This window comes from Ictalurus furcatus, chromosome 26 (assembly GCF_023375685.1).
Source record: "Ictalurus furcatus strain D&B chromosome 26, Billie_1.0, whole genome shotgun sequence".
Lineage (NCBI taxonomy): Eukaryota > Metazoa > Chordata > Actinopteri > Siluriformes > Ictaluridae > Ictalurus > Ictalurus furcatus.
In genome coordinates, this window is record NC_071280.1 from 19353214 (window position 1) to 19379676 (window position 26463).

Below are 26463 nucleotides of genomic sequence, written 5' to 3' on the forward strand. Positions count from 1 at the left end.
TAAAGACAAAGATAAGAAGAGATGAAGTGAGAAATGGAGGGAGAGATGGAGGAGCGATAGAGAGAGACAATAAGAGATGAAAGGAATGATAAAGACAAAAGGCAGAGAGGGAGGCGGACGGAGACAAGGTGAGAGAGATGGAGTAATAGACGAAGAGAAAGAAATGATTGTGATAATTAAGACTAATGGTGTGAGTGGACGGTGAGAGAGAGAGAGAGAGAAAGAGAGAGAGAGAAGCACTGCTCCATTCACATAATTTAACTGCAGGTTTATCGCTGCTGTCAGTGTGTGTAATTATCTAATGATTGACAGGTGGTCATCAGGGTAGTGTCTATCTATCTCTCTCTCTCTCTCTATCTCTCTCTATCTCTCTCTCTCCCCTCTCTCCCCTCTCTCTCTCTCTCTCTCTCTCTCTCCCTTTCTCTCTTTTTCTCCCTCTCTCACTCTCTCTCTCTCCCTCTCTCTATTTCTTTCACTCACACACACACATACACACACACACACACACACACACACACACACACAGTGAGGGTTCAGGCAGCCATGTTGACAGACAGAGACACATACATACTATTCAGTAGTTTACTTTATTATGTACATGAGCTTACTTTTATCTGGCACACAGTTGAGTGTGTGTGTGTGTGTGTTGTTCTATACTTAGTGTTAATCTCATAGTGAGGAGCATTATAATGCAACTGCTATTCTGAAAGTTAAATAACCGAAAGGTGGGTGTGTGTATGTGTGTGTGTGTGTGTGTGTGTGTGTGTGTGTGTGTGTGTGCATGTGTGTGTGTGTGGCATTGATGAGTATGGTGTGTTTGTTTGTGCCTGTACCACAGAGCGTGAATCGAGGAGGGAGGAATGAAATCAACAGGGGGTTTAATCATAGCAATTACTCTCCCACCACTGCCATGCATAGTTATTGTGTGTGTGTGTGTGTGTGTGTGTGTGTGTGTGTGTGTGTGTGTGTGTGCGCGTGTGTGAGTGTGAGTGAGAGAGAGAGAGAGAGAGAGAGTTGATTGCCCATCGTCTGGTTTGCATTCCAGCAGTTTAGTTCTTTCTATCCAGTACCCCACGGGTCACAACGTCTGATTGTAAAGTCTGAGGTTGTTTGTGTGTTTATTTAGGTTTGTTTGTGTACTTGTTTACTTTCTCTTGATGTCTCTGGACATTTTGCACCTTAACATGTACTTACAATCATTTTACATCAATTTATAGTATTAATCAGCATTAATAGATGGGCTGTAGGACCATGTAGGTTCATACAGTGGTGCTGGAAAGTTTGTGAACCCTTTAGAATTCCCTATATATCTGCATACATATATATAAATCATAAATCATCAGATTTTCACACAAGTCCTAAAAGTAGATAAAGAGAACCTGATTAAACCAATGAGACAAACTTGGTCATTTATTTATTGAGGAAAATGATCCAATATTACATATCTGTGAGTGGGGAAAGTATGTGCACCTCTAGGATTAGCAGTTAATGTGAAGATGAAATTAGAGTCAGGTGTTTTCAGTCAGTGGGATGATGATCAGGTGTGAGTGAGTGAGCGTCTTGTTTTATTTAAAGAACAGGGATCTATCAGAGTCTGATCTTCACAACACATGAGGACCTCAGAAAAAGAGTTGCTAGAAAAGGTCAGAAAACCATCTGTAAAGAGTTTGGACTCCACCAATCCACAGTCAGACAGATTGTGTACAAATGGAGGAAATTCAACTCCATTGTTCTCCTCCCCAGGAGTGGAGACCAACAAAGATCACTCCAAGAGCAAGACTTGTAATAGTCCACGAGGTCACAGAGGAACCCAGGGTGACTTCTAATCAATGGAAGGCCTCTCTCACATTGTCTAATGTTAATGTTCATGAGTCCACCATCAGGAGAACACTGAACAACAATGGTGTGCATGGCACGGCTGCAAGGAGAAAGTCACTGATCTCCAAAAAGAACACTGCTGCTCTTCTGCAGTTTGCTAAAGATCACGGGGACGAGTCAGAAGTCTAATGGAAAAATGTTTTGTGGATAGATTAGACAAAAATAGAATGTTTTGGTTTAAATGAGAAGTGTTATGTTTGGAGAAAGGAAAACACTGCATTCCAGCATAAGAACCTTATCACATCTGTGAAACATGGTGGTGGTAGTGTCATGGTTTGGACCTGTTTTGCTGCATCTGGTCCAGGACAACTTATCATTGATAGAACAATTATTTCTGAATTATACCAGTGAGTTCTAAAGGAAAGTGTCAGAACATCTGTCTGTGATCTGAATCTGAAGAGAAAGTGGGTCATGCAGCAAGACAACGATCCTAAACACATGAGTCATTCTACCAAAGAATAACGTTCATATTTTGGAATGGCCGAGTCAAAGTCCTGACCTTAATCCAATAGAAATGTTGTGGAAGAACCTGAAGCGAGCAGTTCATGTGAGGAAACCCACCAACATCCGAGTTGAAGCTGTTCTGTACTGAGGAACGGGATAAAATTCCTCCAAGACGATGTGCAGGACTGATCAACAGTTACCCCAAACGTTTATCTGCAGTTATTACTGCACAAGGAGCTCACACCAGATACTGAAAACAAAGGTGCACATACTTTTACCCACTCACAGACATGTAATACTGGTCATATTTATGCAGAAATATAGAAAATGCGAAAGGGTTCACAAACTTTTGCCTCTCGCAGATATGTAATATTGGGTCATTTTCCATGTAATTAAAAAAAAGCATGTTGAGGAAAGTTATTTGGCTATATTTAATTACGTTAGCATGTTTTCTTTGCTAATGCTAACGTAGCATAGCATTGATTCCAGTAGCAAAGATCATCGGCTAGACAGTAAGACAAATTCTAGCTAATTTAAAACATTGCAAACTAACAGAGATTGAATGAATTTTGCCTCCACACAAGGGTGTAATAATTACACAAAGCAAAATCCAACTTGAACTGGAAGGATTCGGTTATTGCCAGGATTGGGGACTTGATCATCATCATCATGGTGTTTTCAACAAGTTTTGGCTACAGCTTCTTGATAAAATGTAATATTTCACTTCCGTCGGTCAATATTGTCAATGTGATGTGCCATTGGCTGTACCGATTGCTCTCATGGTTAAAGACTCATCTGCATATTTGGACAAAATGGTTTGGCTCATACGAGTGCCACGATTCATCCAAACACAAATGGACTCTCATCCAGAGCATCTGAAAATAAATAAATACAAAACACCATAAAGACCTGAAAGACTTTCTAAAGATAGAGGTCCGTGCATCAGCCTGGTGTGTAGGGTGAGAAGTCATTTCTTGGGTACCATCGTTATGCTTTTCCTTGTATCGATCAAAGTTTTACAGCAAAAGCAATTTTTGGTATATTGCCAGAACCAATACCGGGCAAACAGTTCCAGCTCTTTAGATTTGAGGTGCTTAATACAACAGGACCCATTCTGACCTTGCCAGTAGCCACTTCTTAGTTTTAGAGTACTTAAAGGCATGATGATCAAAAACGAAACCATCAATATGTCTGTTGTAAACATGCATACTCACGTCTTACTTTGATGACACAACGGGCTCTATAGCAAGTTCGAATACTGATGACATGCCCTCCAGGTTACGTATCTTGGAGGTGGAAGCAAAATTTGAAAGACTACAATGTTTAGTTATATATATTTGTAGGCGATCTGGAATGGGGGTGAGAAGGGGGGAATGGTTGGGTTGGGTTGGGTTGGGGGAAGGGTGGGGCGGTGCTCACTAGCTAATGGTATTGGGATGTTACCTCAGATAAGCTCCTTTGGTCTCCATTTTGTACTCAATACTGACGAAATTGCCATTTTCTTTAGTATCTTCTTCAGCAGAAGACCTGGTAATTCCAAATCTCAAATCTTCAGATCTCTTTTATAGTCCTCGAGTTTGACATTTTGGATGCGCACTCTAAATATCTATCATTTTTCAGTGGTGTATTAACTTTAATAACTAATCTTTTTAGATCTTGGGTACTTTTTAGATCTAACACTGAGATCCTGCTTATGTCATTTGTGAGCCTGGATGGAGGCAGCCACAACCATTGGTTCTATTTAACAATCACCTAGAAGGGAGCAACAACTTTGGCCGGGGACTAATCTTGCTGGGGCTTGTGAGGGCCATATCCCGACATTCAAATGTTCCACATGCTGTGAATGAATCTGTGGTGATTGTATGCAAGTTTGTGGCCATTCTCAAGCCCCTGTACCTGTACTACCAAACACTTCGGTACTCCTTAAGTAGCCCAAAACCCTTCCCAAGCCATGCACGCCATCTCAGGTATGCCAAGTCAGTCACTCCCCCGAAGCTCTTTAATACTAAATTCTTAACACTGAGGCAAGTTTTTTTTCTCTTTTGGTCTAAAGTATGCCTCTTGGTTGATTTAAAGGCAGCATGGTGGCTGCTGTGCAGTGTTTGGGCCTTACTGTTCACCTACAGCGATGATTTGACTGTAGTTTGATGTATTTCGTCATATCATTGTTCACTTCCTGTGACTCTTCGGGGGGTGTCTTCTGAAAGTGAAAGCTCTTCCCCTGGGCTGCCAGCATTGGACAAGGAGGTGATGGATGAACACACCGTCCAATGAGTAGTCTTCACTATTTCTAAATAGGCTTTTCACAGAAAGATATTTGCCCTTGCATATAACAGTTATATATGATATGGTAGAGTTTGCACACACCCACAAGACTGTACAGGGGCTATAGCAGCAGTTGGGAGAAGCCCACAAGTGACCACAAGTTGCAGCTGAGTTATGCCTAAAAGTGATTGCAGTAGCAGTTGGAACAGGTCCATAAGTGACCTTAGTAGCAGTTGGGTAATGCCTACAAGTAACTAGGGTAGCAGTTAGGACATGACCACAAGAGGCCATAAGAGCTGCTGGGACACACCCACAAGTGACTACACTAGCAGTTGAGACAAAATATGCAACAGCAGCAGTTGGGACATACTCATAAGGGGCTACAGTAACGGTTGGGCCAGACCCACAAGAGGCTACAGTAGTGGTTGGGACACACCCACAAGAGGCTACAGTAGTTGTTGGGACACACCCAAAAGAGGCTACAGTAGAGGTTGGGACACGCCCAAAAGAGGCTACAGTAGAGGTTGGGACACACCCAAAAGAGGCTACAGTAGAGGTTGGGACACACCCAAAAGAGACTACAGTAGAGGTTGGGACACGCCCAAAAGAGGCTACAGCAGAGTTTGGGACACGCCCACAAATGACTCTAGTAGCAGATGAGACATGCCCACAAGAGACTCTAGTAGCATATAAGACACGCCCACAAGAGACTCTAGTAGCAGATGAGACACGCCCACAAGAGACTCTACACTGTGTGTGTGTGTGTGTGTGTGTGTGTGTGTGCCTGAGGTAATGGTAGTCTCCTGTGTTTGCATACACTAAAATGGAAGGTGTTATTTGCGTGAGACTTTTTACCTTTGGGGAACCCACAGGTGCTGCAGCTCTGTGTGTGTGTGTGTGTGTGTGTGTGTGTGTGCGTGTGTGTGTTTTTAAGAGAGAGTGAGAATGGAAAGAGTGAGGAGCCATGAGGGAGAAGAACAGAGCAGCAGTATGACTGCAAGATGAGACAGACAGAGGGAGCGAGAGAGAGAATGAGGGAATGAGAGAATGAATTATGCACCTGTGGAACTGTTTTGAATGCAAGGTATGCACTGTGTGTGTGCTTGTGTGCGCACATGTGTGTGTGTGTGTGTGTGTGTGTGTGTGTGTGTGTGTTGAAATGTAACCAATTGAACATGAGACAAAATCTGGTTTCTAATTTCCATACCATTGTATTTTGACAACCATCCCCACCCTTCATTTGATTTGTGTGTGTGTGTAATATTTTGTGTGTGTGTGTGTGTGTGTGTGTGTGTGATATTTAAAAAGAACTGAGACAGATACAGGATGAAACACAAGGAGAGATTTGAATGCACTGCTGCAGCCCTCATTGCAGTGTTGCTATGGTTACTATGCATAGAGAGAGAGTCTAGGCACTGGCAGATCGATGTGTGTGTGTGTGTGTGTGTGTGTGTGTGTGTGTAAGAGACATTGTTGAAGGCTAGCGGCATCTTGGTTTACCGATGCCTGTAAATCATTTTTTTTCCCAAGCCACATTCCAAGCATTCACACACACACACACACACACACACACACACACACACACACAAAATCACACACTGTAGCACACCCACCAAATGTTCTCTCTCTCTCTCTCTCTGTCTCTCTCTTTCACACTCTGTTTGGTGCTTGGCATGAAAGAGCAGTGTCCTCATAATAAAATCATTGTGCATTTTCAGATTTATCCTCTCTGAAAGATAGTCTACATTCTTGTGTAGTCCTTGCAGTAAGATCTTTGTTGTAGGTGGAACGTCTGTACATTATTACATTACCAGCGTTAGACTGGAGATCAGCTGGGGCGAGTATAGACAATTATGTCTCGTTCTTAGCCATGGAAAATCACACGGAGGCAAAATAGTCGTAATAGACGTTTCATAGTCATAAAGATCCACCATCTTAAACATCTATTCACTAACATAGTGGGATTGTACATCCTGTCTCTTGCATTATGGTCCATATTCAGAGTCTGAGACTTAACTCCAAAAGTTACGTCAATATAATTATACAGGGAAAGTTCTTAGTATACAGTTACGCGTCCGCTTTAATGGATTTTCTGGGCTCTCTATTCAGATTAATAAAATCTTCCATGTGTTTTGTTCACGCCTCCAAGGTTGCCAGATTTCATGTCTAGACCAATGCCTTTAAAAACAATCACTTGCCCTTAAACCCTCAGAAAATCACGAATAGAACATTTGCATTGACGGAGCAGATATCATTTTCCTTTGCTGTTAAAAGCAAGAGGCATTAAACAATCACAGAATACTCATACTAATACTGATATGATGATATACAGTACTGTATGTAAGGTATATTTCTGACATCATTTGATCCGCTGCTTCGTGATCGTCTATAAATTGTTTGTAGAGGGTCTAAAGAGGGCTGTATGGAAATAAAAAAAAGTGTTAGTGATATATTAAAAAAATAATAATAACTACGGAGTTGCCAACTCAATTGTTTGAATCATCCATCTGTCCATTTTCTGTACCACTTATCCTACTGGGTCGAGGGGAACCTGGAGCGTATCCCAGGGAGCATGGGGTAGAAGGCAGGGTACACCCTGGACGGGGCACCAATCCATCACAGGACACACTCACATACACGTTGGTCATGCCAGACAGCCTACCATGCATGTGTTTGGACTGGGGAGGAAACCGGAGAACCCTGAGGAAACCCCCACAGCACAGGGAAAACATGCAAACTCCACCCACCCACCCACCCACCCACACACACACACACACACACACACACACACACACACACACACAGGGCAGCAGCGGGAATCGAACCCCCGACCCTGGTGCTGTGAGGCGAACGCGCGAACCACTAATCCAACGGGCACGCCATTGTTTGAATCATCTTGGAGGATAATGAATCTGAATGCCCCTTGTTTTGTACCTCAAGTGTTTCCCAAAATTGTTTCTGGGAATGTGCTGGTGACATTAAAGTGGTTTCTCTTGGTTCTGATTTCATTACGAATGCACCACCATAAAACCTCCTACATCATTATGCAACCATGGCAAGCATGCATTTGTTCAGAATGTGAAGATTTAGGCCATGAAAAACAAACACAGTGGGATGGAGTCAAGGACACAGTGTGAAGAAAGATCTGTGTGGAGATTTTCTCACCTCCAAAAAAAAAAACAAAAAAACGCATGATGGTGTTGCAGGTGGGAATTCCAGGAGAGAGAAAAAAATCACAACCTGCTGATGTTCCTCAGAGTGCCAGTGGAATGGACACAGTCCATGAGACTGATCCTGACAGTACTGGAGTAACAGACCTAACCACAGCAATGGGAAACGGTTCAATCTGAGCATCAGAGGTGTGCAAGATGGGAATCTGGTAATGAAGATCTTCAGGCGATTTTTTTTTTTCTGATAACGATCGCTAATAGTCGATCAATACAGTGTGAAGAAAAACAGTGATTGTCTCTGAGAGCAACCAAAGCCAGACTAAATATTGATGTTTCAATACTGATTTCGTTCTTGTTGTTATTGCTAAAGTCACAGAAGACAACAACAACAAAACATAGGATTTATGAGTGCATTTACTTTCATTTCATTTAATTAAAGTTTTTAATTCCAGTGGCTCACCTCAGTCTGAATGTGTGCACCACCTGACTGGTTTTTCTTCTTCCAAGAGCCGATCGAGGACGTCCACCGACTGAAACCAGGATGAGCACCTGCTATTGATGGGCCGTCAGCGGATTTTTATTTTCTAAGAAGTTGTGAGGAATTATCTGACAAGACTATTATGATGTATTTCAGAACAGGTTCTCTCAGAGTGTCTAGCAAAGACCTTAAACATCCATGTCAGTACAACTGGTCCGATAATATACAAGTGGACAGTTCATGAAAATCATCTCCAGACAGGTGCCCACGCATTCTCAGACTAATGATGAGGAAGGGAAAAGAGAAGTCAGCAGTCACCCGAGTTCAGGACGACCTGAAAGCAGCAGGAACAGCAGGTTTACAGAGAACCGCATCTTCTTTACTACACCTCAAGCAACATTTCGTTTCTCCGCTAAAAAGAGATGCTCGTCTAAAATATGCACACAAGCATTTAGACAAATCAGAACTCTTTTGGAACAAAAGACAAAACAGAAGTAGCTTTAGCAAAATTTCAGCGTGTCATTGTCGTTTGGAGAAAGCCATTGGTGGCTTGGTGGTTAAGGCTCTGGGTTACTGATCGGAAGGTCGGGGGTTCAAGCCCCAGCACTGCCAAGCTGCCACTGTCGGGCCCTTGAGCAAGGCCCTTAACCCTCTTTGCTCCAGGGGGCGCTGTATCATGGCCGACCCTGTGCTCTGACCCCAACTTCCTGAATTTCACTGTGCATATCTATATGTGATCAATAAAGACTCATTCATTCATACAGAGGTGGGAGCATCGTGATATGGGACTGCTTCTTGGCAAATGGTACTGGGGTATTGAATCATGAATAGAGCAATGTACCGGGACTCATTAGAGGACTTTCAGCCAATCAACATGTTCAGGGTAGAACAAGGACTTTTCAATAAGACAGTGACCCGAAACATACAAACTGGTTTCTAAAAAAGAAGGTGAAGGTTGCATGGCCTAGCCAAACTTCTGAAATTTGAAATTGCAAGTCTATCCGATAGACCCTCATAACCTCGTGGAATTGAAGACAGCAGAACCACGGTGCTCCAAAAGCGAATTACTTCTTACCGTAGACATCACAAAGCTGTAATCGCCAACAATGTAGTGCTAACGTTGGTAATTTGTGGTAATACTTTTCCCCCTATTAATTTTATTTTTTAAACATACAGTATATTTGTTTATGCTTATGAATAAATATGTTTTTGTTCATATTTAAAAACACTAATTCAAAAGACATCAATTCCTGTGTGTAAAAGTAAAGTGTTTTATACTGGATGTATATAAGATTATCATATTTGCATACTTCCATCCCCTCGCTGTATTTTGTACCATTTCCTCAAAAGGACTACTTTATGCAAGTACTAATATGTGGAGTTAATGTTGTCTTACGATCATAGATCATAATTATTTTAACATACTGAAGGTGCTTAGTTTAATTGTTATGTCCCTGCCCTGAATCAGGTTAATGTACCTAAACATGCTCCAAATTAGAGGCTTAAATCAGCCAATCAGCCAAAGTACAAACGGGTATTAAACAGGGCTGGTCATCTACACTGATATTAGAAACAATAGTAGATTTTTAAAAAATGAAGTAATGAACATATTACAGACCCAAGGGGATATGGATGCACTAAGAACTTTCCCTTATTATTATTATTGGACAGAAATTGCTGAAATGTGCTTAAATTTGATGTTAAGCCACTTTTTTTTTTCTTTTGCCTTTTTAGTCCACGTTTTTAACTTTTACCCATCATAATTAATGCCCCAGAAATGAATCAGTGTTGGGACTTTTGGGAAAACACACACACACACACACACAAATATAACTTATAACATATATGCCTAACATCTACAAATTATCACCACACTATGCTAGGGTATTGTATCCGGAATTGTTCTGGATCAGGTATCCCACGTTATTATATCTTTTACAGTTTTCATAGGAGACATTTTTCTGTTGTACTTTTTATCCAACGTATTTTTTATCACACAGTAAAACACGAAAGATTGACACTAATGGCCTTGTACACCAACGACTAAAGAGTACAATAAATCTGAGTCTTGTGATGGCCAAGTTCCTATTTTAAGATTTGCTGCTGCTTGTTCCCTCACTGCATTCTTCAGCGAGTGGCCACGTTTGTGATGTAGGTGTTAGGACTAGACAGAGATTTTTGTCACTCTACTGGGTTCACCGACATTGCAAACCATTCTAGAGATGGTGGATCGTGAATGTCTATGGATCAGTTGGCTAAAAAGACAAGTTTCTGGTCCGTGTGTGCGCTCTGAGTGAATCCTAGACAAAGTTCAAGTAACCTGAGTGCACTGACCTCAGATTTTAAAATGGCCAATTTTCTATAACATCAAAGTAACAGTAGTCCATTTACAGGCTTCAGGAAGACTCCAGAATTCACTTAACTATCATTTTCTTAAAAAAAAAAAATATATATATATATATATATATATATATATATATATATATATATAGTTCATTTATTAATAATGGCAACTGAAGAAAAAAAAAGTACTGGCCAACCTTCACGGCTGAGTCATACGCTTGACTGCTACTCGATTGTGTTGAAATCCGGGGGATGTCCCTTAAAATGCTTTTTCACCTTGCTGGGTGTTTACATTTACTTGTCGAAGCTACTGAGCAGAAAATTGGGTTTCAACAATGTTTTTAAGCTAAAGTATAGTGTTAGAAAATGACAGGTGGTTTTTGGTGACTTTACTTTTCGACAGGAAAATAGCTGCTGGGCCGGCGAGCAGGAACGCAATTCAAAATAGTCAAAGGTTTTTTATCTCTCTTGATATGTTTGTTTTGAGATGAACCACAACTAGAGACACACCGATTTGGGAATTCTTGGCTAACACTAATATTTGGCCTTAAATCCTTTAAATAAGACCTTAAATCCTTTAAATGTAATGATGCATTCAATTTTGAGATTTATGAATGACAGTGGTACCAGGAACCAGTTGAGGAAATGGCGAGGACACTGATGCTTGTCTGCAGGTTGCTGTGAGACACACCGGTAGCTCTGTCATGGTTTTTGGAGTGCTTTTTAGTCCATGCTGTAGAGCGCATGCTCCTTGCATTTCACTCCATTAGCATTCCCTTTAGGCAATTAGGCATGTGTTTAAATGCCACAGAGTATGCAGTATCCCAGAACATGCTTCAGGGTACAAAATTGCCTTTGCCGTATCAAATCTGTGCAGTCAAATGGAACACGTTTACAGGACTCATGTCTGGTGTCCAAACGTCGATGGTCAAGCAAATGGCTGTAATTCCGTCATCAAGATGCTTATGCATATGATTTGCTAAAATGTTCCTCCCTCCATCAGGGCTATGTCAGAAAAACAACGCTGGCTGGTGTAGTGTAACCGAGCTCGAGATGCCCAATCGGCCGTCGAGGCCAGACTGATTAATTCAATCCACTTTGCCGTAATTGTTTTAGCATTTGCTAACTGTTTTAGCACGGTTCTGTGAAGAGTACTGCATTTCCTTCTCTGCTAAAGATGTGGAAATGAAGTGATGTGCAGGGATTAGGTGTGCTAGAGTATATTTTTAGTAAAAAAGGCATCAAATTAACATAGTGTAGTTCAAGGTGACACATGTTTATAGCATCAGATCATATCTCAGAATGTTGTGTGTGCTACTGAAGGCTTGTAAGATGAACAGTGGCAGATAGAAATAGGTTGGCATTCACCTTTTTTTCTCTCCTCAGCTTTGCCTAAACTGAGAGGGAAACCCGAGTTGCTAAGCCTGCCCGCTCCTCCTGGCTCTGCCCATCCCTACCCATTACCATGGCAGTGTCACTGTGGTTATTGTGGATGTGTGCTGTCTCGCTGACTAACATCACCCCCTCAGAACAAGGTGGGTACTGCAGGAAACGAGCTTTAATTACTTTACTAAAGCATGCATAGATGAATGTGTACGTGCGTTTTCTTAGGGATGCAGGAATTGATTTAAAAATATCCCTCCCCGTCTTCTCTCTATTCCTCTGTTAGCTCTGAGCAGGGCGGCGATGCCCTTTGGTCTGATGAGGAGAGAGTTGGCGTGCGAAGGTTACCCCATTGAGCTGCGCTGCCCAGGAAGCGATGTCATCATGATTGAGACGGCCAACTACGGCCGCACGGATGACAAGATCTGCGATGCTGATCCATTTCAAATGGAGAACGTGCAGTGTTACCAACCAGATGCCTTCAAGATCATGTCTCACAGGTCTGTGATAATAGAAGATGTATTTCATTAGACACATATAGTCGTTTCATTCGTATCGGAGTTATCCAAGTCCACGCTTGCAGTGGAGTACAGTGTGCCATTGTTCTTGACCGTCATCAGTTTGGACAACGTTCTTCTGTCCACCAGTTACAGGGGGTTAAGATCACAAGATTTAATCAGATGACAAAACTCACCTTCTTCTGCGTCAAGCTTATAGAACATAGTGAAGTATTGGAATGGACCATGGCCTTGGTGTTAATGGTCCATTCCAGTTTATCACAGGGATACACTATATGGCCAAACGTATGTGGACACATGACCATCTCACCCGTATGTGAGCCTTCCACAAACTGGTGCCACAAAGAATGTCTAGAATGTCTTTGTATGCTGTAGCATTACAATTTCCCCAAACCTGTTCCAGCATGACAATGCCCCTGTGTACAAAGCAAGAGCTCCATGAAGACACGGTGTGTTAAGGTTGGAGTGGTAGAACTTGAGTGTCCTCCATAGAGCCCTGACCTCAACCTCACTAAAGACCTTCGAGATGAATTGCCAGGCCTCCTCACCCAACATTAGTGTCCTGTCTATATATGCTCATATGGGTGTCATTAGGCAGGTGTCCACACACTTTTGGCCATTTTGTGTATAAGCTGTGTATAAGCTCTTGTAGCATATATTAGCCAAAAGACACAAGTACCCCTCACTCTAGAGCCAAAAGTCGAAGGGGGTGGTTCAGACCTGATCAGGCTCCTTCTGTCTGGGCAAAATCAATTCAAACGTCCAGGGTTCTGGAGACATCTCATTGTGTTTCAGGCTGGATAAGTGTGTTTGTTAACCTCATGGGTTAAGGGTAAGGGTATGCTTATAGCAGGCCTTGGATCAAATCCAGCCCCACCCCCTGGACTTTCAGTTTTGCAGCTAACTCAAAAGGACTAAGGACTAACTCAAAAGACAGCCACTCTAACAGAAGACTTAATCGAAAACCGTCATTTTACAAACTAGAAAATGTCACTATTGCAAATCCTGATTTGAAACTCATTTCCCCTCTCGTTTAGGGGAATTGTATCATGCACTTTAGTTTGTTATTAGCCATGAGCCTTTGTTTGTTTTTATTTGTTTCAGTCCTGTTTACTCCCTGTCTATCCATTGGCTTGTTTACCTCATGTGCACACCTGTTCCGTGTTAAGCCCTAAAATACTGCAGTTTGTCAGATTATACTCTGGTGTTTTTTTGTGTTTCAAGGATTCAAGTCTTCTTGATTGTCATGTATCCCAAGGCCTGTTTCATGAAGTGAGTTGAACAAACTCTTGAGTTGCAGAGTAAGTGTTGAGTTGACAAAACCGAACAAATCCAACCGGGTTTAATTAAGGTTAACATGTTTCATCCATGTGTCCCTTCCTAAAAGTTCTTTCCCTTCGAAGTGTCCTTCTTATTATTTGCACTTCCGTGTGAAGCCTTCGCTACAAACACTAAAGGGTCCGTTTTGATGTGTCAGATTTATATCACTTTGCTCGCAGCTGATTGGTCCAGTTTGGGTTTGAGTTTTCTTACCCAGAATAAAACGTACTCTAGAGCAGGTTAGCCATGTAGTGTAAGTTTCCCCGGAGATGCTTAAAAACTAGCTAAACTCAAACCGAAAGCGGCTCGGTGCGGCAGGCCTCCGGTACAGGTCATTAGGTGAACTTGACAAGGCTCTATGAAAAATGGTTAGATCTTGTCTACTCAGGGTAGGTTCTGCTTGCTCACCTGGATGAGGCATGACATCCTCTTCCGAGAAATTGTGTATTGATTTGTTGATAAATATTAGACATACATATTATATCTCCGCCTTGGCAGCAGTATCTTTTACCCGGGTAGCATTGTGGTCTATTTTGATGATATATCTATTAAGCCACAGGAGCTATGTATAAGATGGAAGTTTATGTATCTCAGGGTCGTATTTACGAGTGATGGGAAGACGGCGCGTGGGACTGACCACAGGGTTTGATACGGCGGTGGCAGCTGGCCGGACCACAGTCGTAGCTAAAACAATCAGATAGGTGGATATTAGCGGGCAAAAGAAGTTCACATCTTCAGGGTGGGGGAATTACATGATAAGGTCCAAAAGCGGCACTGCTCGAGCACAATGTGAGATCTGAAAGGCATCTGACTGCTATCATAAGAGCTACAACCACCTGGAAGGAGATGCCTGGGCTTCTCGGTTCTTCCTGTTTAAAACCAAGCGGTCACGTCAAATCATCATTTATATCAGCTCACAATTATTCAGCCTTGTTGGTCGGGCATAATTATTTGGATGGATTGTGTAGCAATATATTGGAGAGTCCCTGTTTGTTTTAGTAACACATCCTAACGAGTTTCTGACCTGGGATCTCCGCAGCAGGAGGATCTGGACAGGGTTTTCCTTTTTCAAGTCTTGTTCAGACACTTAACTTCAACTCGAGTCTCCTCTATGCTCTATCGCCGACTTCTTTTCGACCCTCAGAGGTGCGTCCACTTGCAGCACAAGAGAAGTGTATTTTGACCAGTTTGATCATTAAAGTACTATCTAATGTCCTTCTAATGAAGTCCGTCCACTTGGAGGCCATCTTGGCGATGCACCCAGTCAGGTGTTTTATGTCATACAAGACCGAACTCCTCTCTACTTGGATGTGAATAGACGAATGGAAACCTACACCAGAAACAGATTGACACACAACAATATCGGATGCACGTTTCCCTTTTAAAGCAATTTTTAAAGATAAACATGCTTAGCTCAACACGGAGACAAACAATAAACCGTCCGCGCTGGTTTCATCATACGGACGCATGAGATAATTTTTTATGTCATAAAAAACAGCACAGCAAAGCACCTGCTCTCACTGACACAGTCCTAAACAGATTAGCCAAATAATCTGTGTTATATTTGCCCGAGTAATCGATTACTGCAGCCCTAGTGTGTGTGTGTGTGTGTGTGTGTGTGCATACGCTCTCTGTGGCGCCACGGTGTCTCTCCTCTGTTTGTGCTGCTGCTGCTTCCTAGAAGAGCAAATCAATTTCCACTCGCTTACTCTCTCCCATTACACACACGCACACACACACACACACACACTGAGTGCTTGCCATCTTCCTTTAAACACCCAGCAAAGAGCGATGAGGAGCAGTAGAGAGAGCGAGGAGAGGAAGAGAGAGACAATTCTCCCAATTATAAGGCTGAAGTCAGTGCTGTGACTTGTATCCGAGGCGTAGAGCGTATAATAACGGGCGTGTCCCGACATCCCACGTGGTGAATTAGCAATGCACGTTCTCAGTATTAACAGAACATCAGAATACACATCTCATAGGGCTGCTAGCAGACATTAGCATCACGCTAGCAGCAGTGAGCGGACAAACAGACGCTTGTGATAAAGTCAGTGATGAGGCTTGGTTTCTGCGTCTGCGAGTGTTTATACTTCTTCATGCAGCTCTGGTTCGCGAGACTGAAATCTGATAGCTGTAATTAAGTTCTTATGCAAATCAGCGAATTACATTCAAACACACACTTCCACGGGTCCTCACTTTTTTTGTTGCGTTATTAATGCGGCATCAAAACATGCGATTTTTATTCCAGTAGCATTCTTAAAGGCGCTAACTGGAGCTTTCACGTAGCATGTGGGTTGCCTTATCAAGTCCTCTCTCTCTCTCTCTCTCTCTCTCTCTCTCCCCTATCTTTCTTCACTGTCTCTCTCTCTTTCTCTGTATCTCTCCAGCTGTCTCTCTTTCAGGTATAATAACCCCTCTCTCTCTCTCTCTTCTATCTCTATCTCCTCCTCAATCTCAATCTCCTAAAGATCCTCAATCTCTTTCTCTCTCTCTGTATCTTTCTCCAACTGTCTCTCTTGTCAGTTGTATTAACCCCTCTCTCTCTCTCTCTCTCTCTCTCTACCTGTCTCTCTCTCTCTCTCTTTATCTCTCTCTCCACCTGTCTCTCTCTCAGGTAGGGTGACATGTCCGGGACAGACATGTCCTCTTTTTCAGATCTTAAAAAAACAATTAAAATTTGAGAAAATGTCCGGGATTCTGCTTTAGTTTCATTATGATGTGTTTATGGTCTAATACTGCATGATGTGTGCGCGTGTGTGCATTGCTTTAACCCTCTCTGTAAGCCCCGCCTCATCGCACACCAATTGATCGATTATAAAAAGCTCGCAGCAACTATTGTCCAAATTCCTGCCTCTCAGCCGTTATCCTCCTCTCAGCGAGCGCGTGAAGGTGAAGCGATGTTGTGTTCGGAGTTAAACAGTTACTCCACAACAGCAGTGAATGAAGCTGTCCCGAGTCGAAACAACACCCAAACGAAAGTGCAAATTTATACCGGAATTGCACATAAAATTCCCATGCTCTCGTCCCGGTCGATATCCGTGGGAAGCAGCATGTTCGACAAGTAAAGCTGACACACTGTATGTGGCAGTTGCGAATAAAGAGATTTAGAAGCCTACATTAACTCTGCAATGCATAAAGGGTCAGCAAAAGGTTCATCAGAAGTACTTTATTTTGGTGTGTCTATCGATGGGAGCATTCACGGTGCTCAGTGTTCAGACACTCTAGATGTTGCTGTTGAGAACATCATCTTCAAAATGCATCAATACCTTCACATCTACACCATGCACACAGAGAATTTGAAGGAGAACTGTGAGTTTGTTGATATTGGATGCAGAATTCTCCTTTCTCACAGCAAGACACGATGGCTGTCACTGTTCCCAGATGTTGAGAGGCTGCTACAGATGTTTCCAGCCTCGAAAGCATTCTTTTTTTTGTCATAGGAAAAAACGCCCTCCTTGATCTAGAAGTTTTTTGAAGATGACTCCAGTGAGATTCAAGAAAGGAGAAGAGCTCAGCTGTGGAAGTGAAGAAGGTTTTGAACAGAGTCCACACCGTGCTTCTGGAACACCTTTGTGTCACTTAACGTTCAGGGAATGTTACAAAGGATGGATTTGATAAGTACTCAAGTGCGGGGTCTGTACAGTTCATGCCTGGAACCCATGGAGGAGTTCTCCTCCTTCATGTGGGTGGATCTGAGCGAGCCGCCTGACTGGAACCATGTAGAAGCCTGCATTAAACACTTTGGAGGAACTCAGAAGAAATTCACAAAGAATGTAACAGTGATGGAGATGTTGGGGATCTCCATGCACACCAGAACTGGACCAAGTATTGTGAAAGGTTCAAAAGCATCGAGTTTCGTTCCGAGGTGCTGAAGATGGCACCGTTGTTCTCCGCTGTTCCCTCTCACAGTGTTGAGAGAGGGTCTTCACTGATGCAAAGCCAATGGGAAAAGGGAAGGAATGTCTTTCATCATGGACTGTTGGGACAGACACGATATTCAGGAACGGACAGCGGGGCACAGAAAGAGGACTGAAAAGTCCAAAGTGTCAAGGCACAGTGTTTTTATTTAATGTCATGGACATATAATGTCATCTTTAATTTCGTATTATCACACTGCTTCATATTCCACCTCTATTCAGGTGTGTACATGATGGTAGAAGGTACACTCATGGCATCTGATATTTTATTTTATTTATATATATTTATGTGATAGATCACCCTATCTCAGGTGTAATAATGCTCTCTCTCTCGCTCTCTCTCTCTCCTTCTCTCAGGTGTAATAACCGTACTCAGTGTGTGGTTGTTGCCGGAGCGGATGTGTTTCCTGACCCCTGCCCCGGAACATATAAATACCTGGAAATCCAGTATGAGTGTGTGCCATACAGTAAGTACACACACACACACCCACACACACACACAATTGCAATTGCTTGGTGTCACACAAAAAAACCCACACATGTATACAAAATGTGATCACATGCTACATGCTCCCTCTCTCTCTCTCTATCTCTCTCTCTCTCTTCACACACACACAGACATTTTCAGCAATCTTTCCTCCTTCAACCAGTATACCATCCATCCCCTTACTTCTCTCCTCTTAACTTCTCTTCCCTTTTTTCTCTTCTCTTCTCTCTCTTTTCTTCTCTTCCCTTCTGTACTCTCCTCTTCTCTTCTTTTCTTTTCTCAATGACTATTTGCCTATTGTTTCCTCATCTCCTTTCTTTTTATATCCATTCTGCTCCTCTCATCTGTTATTAATATATTTTTCTTTCCTTTCTTGTTTTTTCTGTTTTTTTCTGTTTTGTCCTTTTCTTTATTTTCATAAAGAAAATAATAATGCCTATTATTGCCTCTCGTTGTTTTTTCTTTTTTAACCTCTTCTCTCTTTTCCTCCTCTCTTCTCTTCTTTCACACCTTCCTTTTTTTTTACCTCTCCCTCCATCACCTGATACCCTCTTCTTCCTTCCCTCCACCCCCTCCGTCCCTGGCTCCACCCCCTCCCTCTCTCCACTCCTCCACTGGGTGTGATTGGTTTTGGGCACTTGGGTCTGATCCTTTTCTCCTTCCGTAGGGGGCACTCTGGAGTACCTGAACCTTTTCCTTTATTTTCCTCTAATGCAGATGGTCTGTTCTTCCTGTCCTCCAGGAGCAGGAGCCGTTTTCAGCTGTGACGACGCAGCTGTTCATTCATTCTTCATTCTGTTCTGCATTTCTCTCCCTTGCATTTTGTTACAGCGTTCACAAGCAATACACTGATGTTTTATTTCTAATAAAGAAAGTCTCCCCCTGCTTTCAGGTCCAGTGATTCAGACCTGCATTAACCCTTGATTTTGTGTTTCCAGCCCCCTCTACTGCAGAGTGGAATGGTACGACCCAAAGTCATCCGCCATTTTCATTCCACTCTCTGTTTCAGCAGATTGTGGCTTAGGGTTTACTTGTGTGTGTGTGTGTGTGTTCCTGTTCAGTCTAGAAAGATCAGTGTTTGTGGCAACTTCTCAGTTCCCTAAGGAGTGAGCACACATCTCCTCTGTGTGTGTGTGTGTGTGTGTGTGTGTGTGTGTGTCATACTTGATTTATATCCCTGTTGTAAGGCTGGCATGAGTTTCCCCTTGTGTGTGTGTGTGTGTGTGTCTCACAGCCTTGGTGAGAGATGTTGACATTACAATTCCGCGCGTGTGTGTTCAAGCGGATGTGTTGCCATGGAGACAGTTCTATCATAACAGCCGACCATGCTTAGCACCCAGCTTGAACTAGACATGTACTGATAACAGGTTATCCAATATGCCCTCGTTTTTAAAGTTCCTACATTTAGTTTTTATCCTGCTGAAGAGTAATTGTATGTAAATGCTACGAACGATTCTAAAGTTTTTAGGAAGAACATTTCTCCTGTAGTCATAACTTACATTTGGTAGTTTTGTTGCTTATTTGTTTTATATTTATAAGTGATATTAAGAAAATAGTGAGGCAAAACTCCACCATGATGACTCAGCATCACAAGGCACTGACACTGGAGACTCCTTCCATAAATGCCTAATAATACTTATTGGATAACTTATATGTTTTGATTTTATGTTTCATCCGTTATCATCTTCATCATCATCATCATCATCATCAGCTTTGCCGTTTTTCTCTCTCGTTTCCAGCGCTCCTCAGCAGCCCCAGGCGGGAGGATGAGTGGAAGGATGGATGGATGCATGGACAGATGGACAGATGGAGGGAGGGGCGGGGTGGAGGGGTGGAGAGAGAACAGGGGTGTTGCAGGATGCCAGAATGGGGAGATTTTTGTTCTAACAATCCCAAAAAATTCAGTCGTTTATACTACAGAAAGGCGATATTTTGGAGTCTGTAGCTTCCCTCTTCCCTCCCTCCCTTCATACCCATTTGTTTAAACCCCGTCCCTCCCTCTTCTGTTCTCTGTCTCTCTCTCTCCTTCCCTCTCTCTCTCTCTCTCCTTCCCTCTCTTTCTCCCTCTCTCTCTCGCCCACTCTCCTCTACCCAACATGGCTAACGTTGAATGAATTTCCACTTTGATCTTTAAAGCTTGAAAGAAAATCAGAAGGCTGCTGTGTGAACTGAAATCTCTCTCTTTTTTCTCCTCCGTCTTCTCTCGCTTCTCTGTCTTCTCTGCCAACTTTTGTTCCCTCCTTCCTTCTTTCCTTCCTTCCTTCTCTCTATTTATCTCCGACGCTTGAGTAGAAGTGGACCAAAAAGGTAAAGACCTTGTTAACGCCGCAGTTTCTCACCCTCCCTCCCTACCTCCCTCCCTACCCTCCCTCATTCTTCCTCTCTTTCTCTCTATCCTTTGTTCTGCAAATCCTTGGCCCCTGTGATGTGGTCCGGTTCGATGTAACCTCTTTCTTCTTCATTCTCTCTTTCTCTCAGCGAGCCCCCCCCCCCCAAAAAAAGCACACATACACTCTGTCTTTCTCTCACACGCTCTTCTACACGCTCTCTCACCTCTCACCCGGGGCGGCTGTGGCTCAGGTGGTAGAGCAGGTTGTCCCCTAATCGCAGGGTTGGCAGTTCAATCCCCGGCCCACGGGCCTCCACATGCTGAAGTGTCCTTGGGCAAGACAATGAACTCTAGGTTGTTCCTGATGGCAGGCTAGCGCCTTGCATAGTGTGTGAGTGTGTGTGAGTGTGTGTGTGTGAATGGGTGAATGAGAAACAGTGCAAAGCGCTTTGTATAACTGCTAAGGTTAAAAGAATCTATATAAGTGGCCCATTTATCTCTGTCTATCTGTTCATCCATGCACCCACACACACACACACTCACACACATTTCTCTGCTGTTAATTTCATTTGCTTGCTGTGTTCAATTTGGACTCCTCAGATCTAAGCGAAACCTCCTTCCTCCTCCTCTTATTCATCCTTCTTTCCTCCACTTGTTTGTTCATCCGTTTATCCCTTTGCTTCCTTCAGGGCAGACCCGTTGTTTCATTTCTGCCATTTTACCAACAAACTCCTTCTCTTTTGTAGTATCAGTAATGAATGAAGTGTTCCTGACGTGGTTCAGCCCTGTTGTTTATTTGTATGTGTGTGTGTGTGTGTGTGTGTGTTTGACCTTGAGTTGACCAACCAAAGTTGGGAGTCAGTGACTGACGCCTCCCTCAGCCAATAGCGTCCCTCTTCGTGAACTAACCCACATTTCATTGGATCCAAAGGAAGTTCCTGTTATGTAGCCCCTCCCCCTTTTTTGTCTACCTCAACTAACTTGTAGCAAGTCTATCTATCTATCTATCTATCTATCTATCTGTCTATCTTACATGCACTCAGTCTCACTCACACTATAAGTCTGCTGCTTTAATCATGTTTCTCTCCTTCACGCAAACAGGCATCAACACACACCAGCGTCCAACTAGTGATGAAAGAGGAATGTGTGTGTGAGTGTGTGTGTGTGTGTGTGTGTGTGTGTGTGTGTGTGTGTGAGTATAAGCGAGAGAGAAAGAGAGAAAGAGAGTGAGAGAATACTGCATGCGAAATCTGTACCTCTAGTATTCTAATACTCTCAGGCAATCTTTCTTTTCATTTCTTTCCATCCTGTCTGTCTTTCTTCCTTTTTCTTTTGGCGTCTCGCTCTCTCCGCAGTCTTCGTTTGTCCGGGCACTCTGATTGGTGTTTTGGAGGCCAGTTTGGTGCGAGAGGCGGAGCATCAGTCAGGGGCATGGTGTAAAGATCCCCTGCAGGCTGCTGATAGGTTGTATGTAATGCCGTGGACTCCATACCGCACAGACACGCTGTACGAGTACGCGTCCTGGAATGACTATCGACAAAGCCGAGTCACCACTACCTATAAGTGAGTGTGTGTGTGTGTGTGTGTGCTCTCAGGTTCTTTAGTGCTACAAAAACATTAACATGTTCCAAAGAATTGGAGAGAGAGCTACAAACATCAAGATTTAACATACAGAAGGATTTTTTGCTGCGCTGGGTGAATGAGCAGTAATTTCTAAATAAAGGCATTATGGCTGTGTGTTGTTCTCAGGTTGCCGAGTCGAGTGGACGGCACCGGGTTCGTGGTGTATGATGGCGCTGTGTTCTACAATAAAGAACGAACTCGGAACATTGTTAAATATGATCTGCGGACCCGCATCAAGAGTGGAGAGGCCATTGTGACCAATGCCAACTACCATGACACATCACCATACCGCTGGGGAGGGAAGTCAGACATTGACCTTGCTGTTGACGAACATGGCCTGTGGGTCATCTACGCCACAGAGGAGAACAATGGACGAATAGTCCTCAGCCAGGTCAGAGACAGAAAGAGTGATAAATATAAATCCCTAATGTAACGGCACCAGCGAGACTTGCCCTAGCAAGACCATGATTGCTGGACAAACCAGACCAAGCTAGTTGCTGCAGCAAGACGACGTTAAATCAGCAAGTCCATGCTAGTTACACCTGCAAGGCCATGCTAATTACACTGGCAAGGCCATGCTTGTTGTCCCACCAAGGCCATGATAGTTGAACCAACAAAAGCATTCTAATTGCCCAAGCAAGACAACACTAATTGTCCGAGCAGGCCCATGCTAGTGACATCAACAGTCCCATGCTAGTTGCCCATGCAAGACACCCATGCAAGACCACCACCAGGCCCATGCAAGTTACACCTGCAAGACCATGCTAGTTTCCCCAGCACTGCTTTACTAGTTAAATCAGCAGGCCATGTTAGTTGCAAGCAGTTTCATCAACATGACCATGCTTGTTATACCAGTAGACTAGTCTAGTTGCACAAGCAAGATAATGCTCGGTACACCACTGAAAGCATACCAGTTACACTAGACATGATCGCAACCATGTTAGTTCCTTGAGAAAGTCCATGCGAATTGCTCCAGCAAGACTATATTAGTTCCATCAGCAATCCCATGCTAATTTCCCAGAAAGACTCTCGCAGTTGTGTCAGCAAGACCGTATTTATTTTATGAGAAGACTAATCTGTAAACAAGTCTAGGGTAGTTACACCATTGAGATCATACTAATTACATCAGCAGTGGCATCTTAGTTGCACCAACATGATCTTGGTAGTTAAAGTAAGCAATATCTCTAACCTACAGTCAAGTGAAAAAGTAAGTACACCCCCATGGAATTTGTTGGGTTTTTTTTATGTATATATATATTTGAACAAGTAAACATTTGATCCTCTTTGGAACAGCGCCTATTAATAAAGTTGATATACTTGAACAAAACCACAAGGAATATTTGCTTTTCCAATCATGTATTCAACAGAAATATCAATAGATGGGATATTCTTCTTTGGAAAAAGTAAGTACACCCATGGCTCAGAAGCTAGTATTGCCGCCTTTAGAATAAATAACTTCTTGTAGGTGTTTTGTATAATTGTGCACCAGGCTTGCTGGAGTTTTTGACCACTCTTCCATGCAATATTCTTTCAGGTGCAAGATGTTTGAGGGTTTTCTGCATGTTCTGCCCGTTTCAAATCCCCCCACAACATCTCAATTAGGATCAAATCCAAGCTTTGACTCAACCATTCCATAACCCTCCATTTCTTCTTTTTGAGCCGTTCCTTCATGGATTTGCTCATGTGCTTAGGATCATTATCCTGTTGAAAGGTCCACTTTCAGTTCAACTTCAACTATCAGAGAGATGGCCTTAGATTATCTTCAAGCAGTCTTTGATATGATGCAGAATTGATAGTCGAATCAATGAATGTAAGCTGCCCAGTCCCTGAGGCAGTGAAGCAACCCCAAACCATAACATTTCCACCACCGTGCTTCACAGTTGGTATGAGGTGCTTCTCCTGAAAAGCGGTCTTTGGTCTGCACCAAACATGATCATTGATTCGTCTGTCCAGAGCACATTATTCCAAAAGGCCTGGTCTTTGCCTATATGCTCATTGGCAAACTGTAGTTTTGCAAAGGCTTTTTCCTGACACACCTCCCATGCAGGTCAAATCTGTGTAATCTCTTTCTGAGTTACAAGACTTACTAGCAGGTCCTGTGATGAAGTACTGGGGTTCTTGGAGACTTTTTTTGCAACAGACGATCTCCTCTTGTGCTGGGATGGACAGACCTGGACTAATCGGCAGACGTTTGAAATCTGCAACATTTGTAGATGATTTTCCTTACAGTGGAATGATGTATTTCAAATAATTCTGAGATCTTTTTAAATCCCTTGCCAGACTCATAGGCATCCACAACCTTTTTTCTGAAGGCCTTACAGAACTCTTTAGATCTTGGCATGATGACACCACACACCTCAATAACAAAGGGAACACCAGACACTAGATATGAGAGGGATATAAATAAGACCGGTTCCACCTGCACTCCCTAAGCAGGTTCTAATCACTGGAATCTTCAACACCTCATTCTAATTATATGGATTTGAAGGTGTGATAAATGTACGGGTGTACTTATTTTTTCCATGTGACTGATTCATTTATAAAAGTGACTTACATTCGAGATAGCTTACAGTTGAAAGTTCTCTGTCCTCTGTTCTGATTAGATATGCTCCATGTCGTATTTTAACTATTTTCTTCATGCTCCGTATTGCGCAGGTGAACCCATACACACTGCGTTTTGAAGGGACATGGCAGACAGGCTTTGAGAAGCGCATGGCATCGGATGCGTTCGTTGCGTGCGGTATCCTGTACGCCGTTCGCTCCGTCTACCAGGACGATGACAGCGAGGCGGGTGGGGACTTTATACTCTATGCCTATGACACACGACGAGAAAGGGCAGAGTCTGTAAGCATCGCTTTTCCCAACCCATACCAACACATCTCATCTATCAGTTACAACCCTCGAGACAATCAGCTGTATGTGTGGAACAACTACAATGTCCTACGCTACCCTCTGGAGTTCAGACCCCCACAGCCCACTGCAGGTCAGAGACAGCAAGAGACCATTTTATTTGCATTTCTGATGCTTTGACAATATTCTATTACACTGTGTTTAAAAAGGTATTAAATATAGCTAGCTGGCTAGCATTATACCCAAGGCCGTCATTTAAATAGCTAGCTAGCTTGATAATTTGTTCCTATCACTCTATAAACAGAATTTTAAAAAAATCTCTTTCTGTTTCTCTCAGACCCTCTCTCCACACCACTCCTGTCCTCCACCACTGCTCTCTCCCCTGTCTCATCTACAGTATTTTTGGGCTTCAGTCCAAGCCCCCCACTCTCAGTGACATTTAACCCAGCCGGTTCGAAAAACCGTGGCCGGCCCATCACGGCCTCGGTGCCCGTGACGTTGCGTCCACCGCGCCAGCCTCGAGGCCGCACTCCTATGTGTGAGGAAAGAGTGAGCCGTGGAGTACAGTGGCCCCAAACACCCCACGGAGAGAATGTCCAGAGACCCTGCCCAAAAGGATCACTCGGTAAGTGTTTGTGTGCCCACCAAACACAGCTTTCAAGTGACTTCAACAGAAATAGTGCCCTAATTGGACAACAATCTAAATACAACGCAAGTAGTAAAGCTTGTGGCGGGAAGCAGAAATAAGAAAGAACTAGAAATAACTGAGAAGTGAAGATATCTCTACCAAAAAGGTCATTTGATTTTAGAAAGTTGCGATTGAATGAAGGTAGAGCACTATGTTGTAAATCAACAACATGAGGTAGTTGTGGCAAGGACTGCTGACCCTAAAGCACCACTTTACGGTGGTGAGGCAAGACAAGTGAGAGATATTATCCTCAAGAGCAAAATACAAAGCCTCAGTTTGTCATCAGAAGCAAACTAATTACCCTCTCCAGAGTCGACTAGTAGAGAGAACCTCAGAGAATGGACTGCATTTACTGCAGGCCCATTTAGGTTCACCAAGCAGCTGTTTGGATAGAAGCACAGTGTAAGTTTTGCTTCAGTTTAACCCAACACTGCTAGAACAGACAGTACAGATGATCAGTGCAATAACATGGCTCAGAATTCACACAACTGCAGTATTGGGCAAGACTTCACAATGAATCACTCTTCCAAGTGTGTTTATAAATTGAGGAGTCTGGACGTGAACCGGATATGAAGAGAACTCGGCAGAGATCTCGCCAATCCTCTGGAGACCATCACCTCTGTTGACAGAGAGGGGTAATGTCCTGGTTTGGTGTTACATTTGGATTATTAAAAGAATTATTCGCTTACAGTCACCCCTTGGACTGCGAATTCTGACCAGCATTGATGGCGGTCATTAACATTTTTACACTTGGACCTAAGCAGGGTGGT

At 43.1% G+C, this 26463-nt stretch overlaps 1 protein-coding gene across 1 annotated transcript in view; it reads left to right on the forward strand.

Moving 5' to 3' along the window:
• Nucleotides 1–26463, forward strand: part of LOC128602457 (adhesion G protein-coupled receptor L1-like) — a 44657-nt gene that overhangs the window by 3539 nt on the left and 14655 nt on the right. The window contains exons 3-9 of the mRNA XM_053616268.1: nt 11965–12113; nt 12248–12461; nt 18074–18183; nt 21888–22095; nt 22282–22546; nt 24811–25138; nt 25343–25630. Of these exons, the coding sequence (XP_053472243.1) occupies nt 12044–12113; nt 12248–12461; nt 18074–18183; nt 21888–22095; nt 22282–22546; nt 24811–25138; nt 25343–25630 (1483 nt within the window). The 5' untranslated portion in view covers nt 11965–12043. The remainder of the gene's footprint in view (nt 1–11964; nt 12114–12247; nt 12462–18073; nt 18184–21887; nt 22096–22281; nt 22547–24810; nt 25139–25342; nt 25631–26463) is intronic.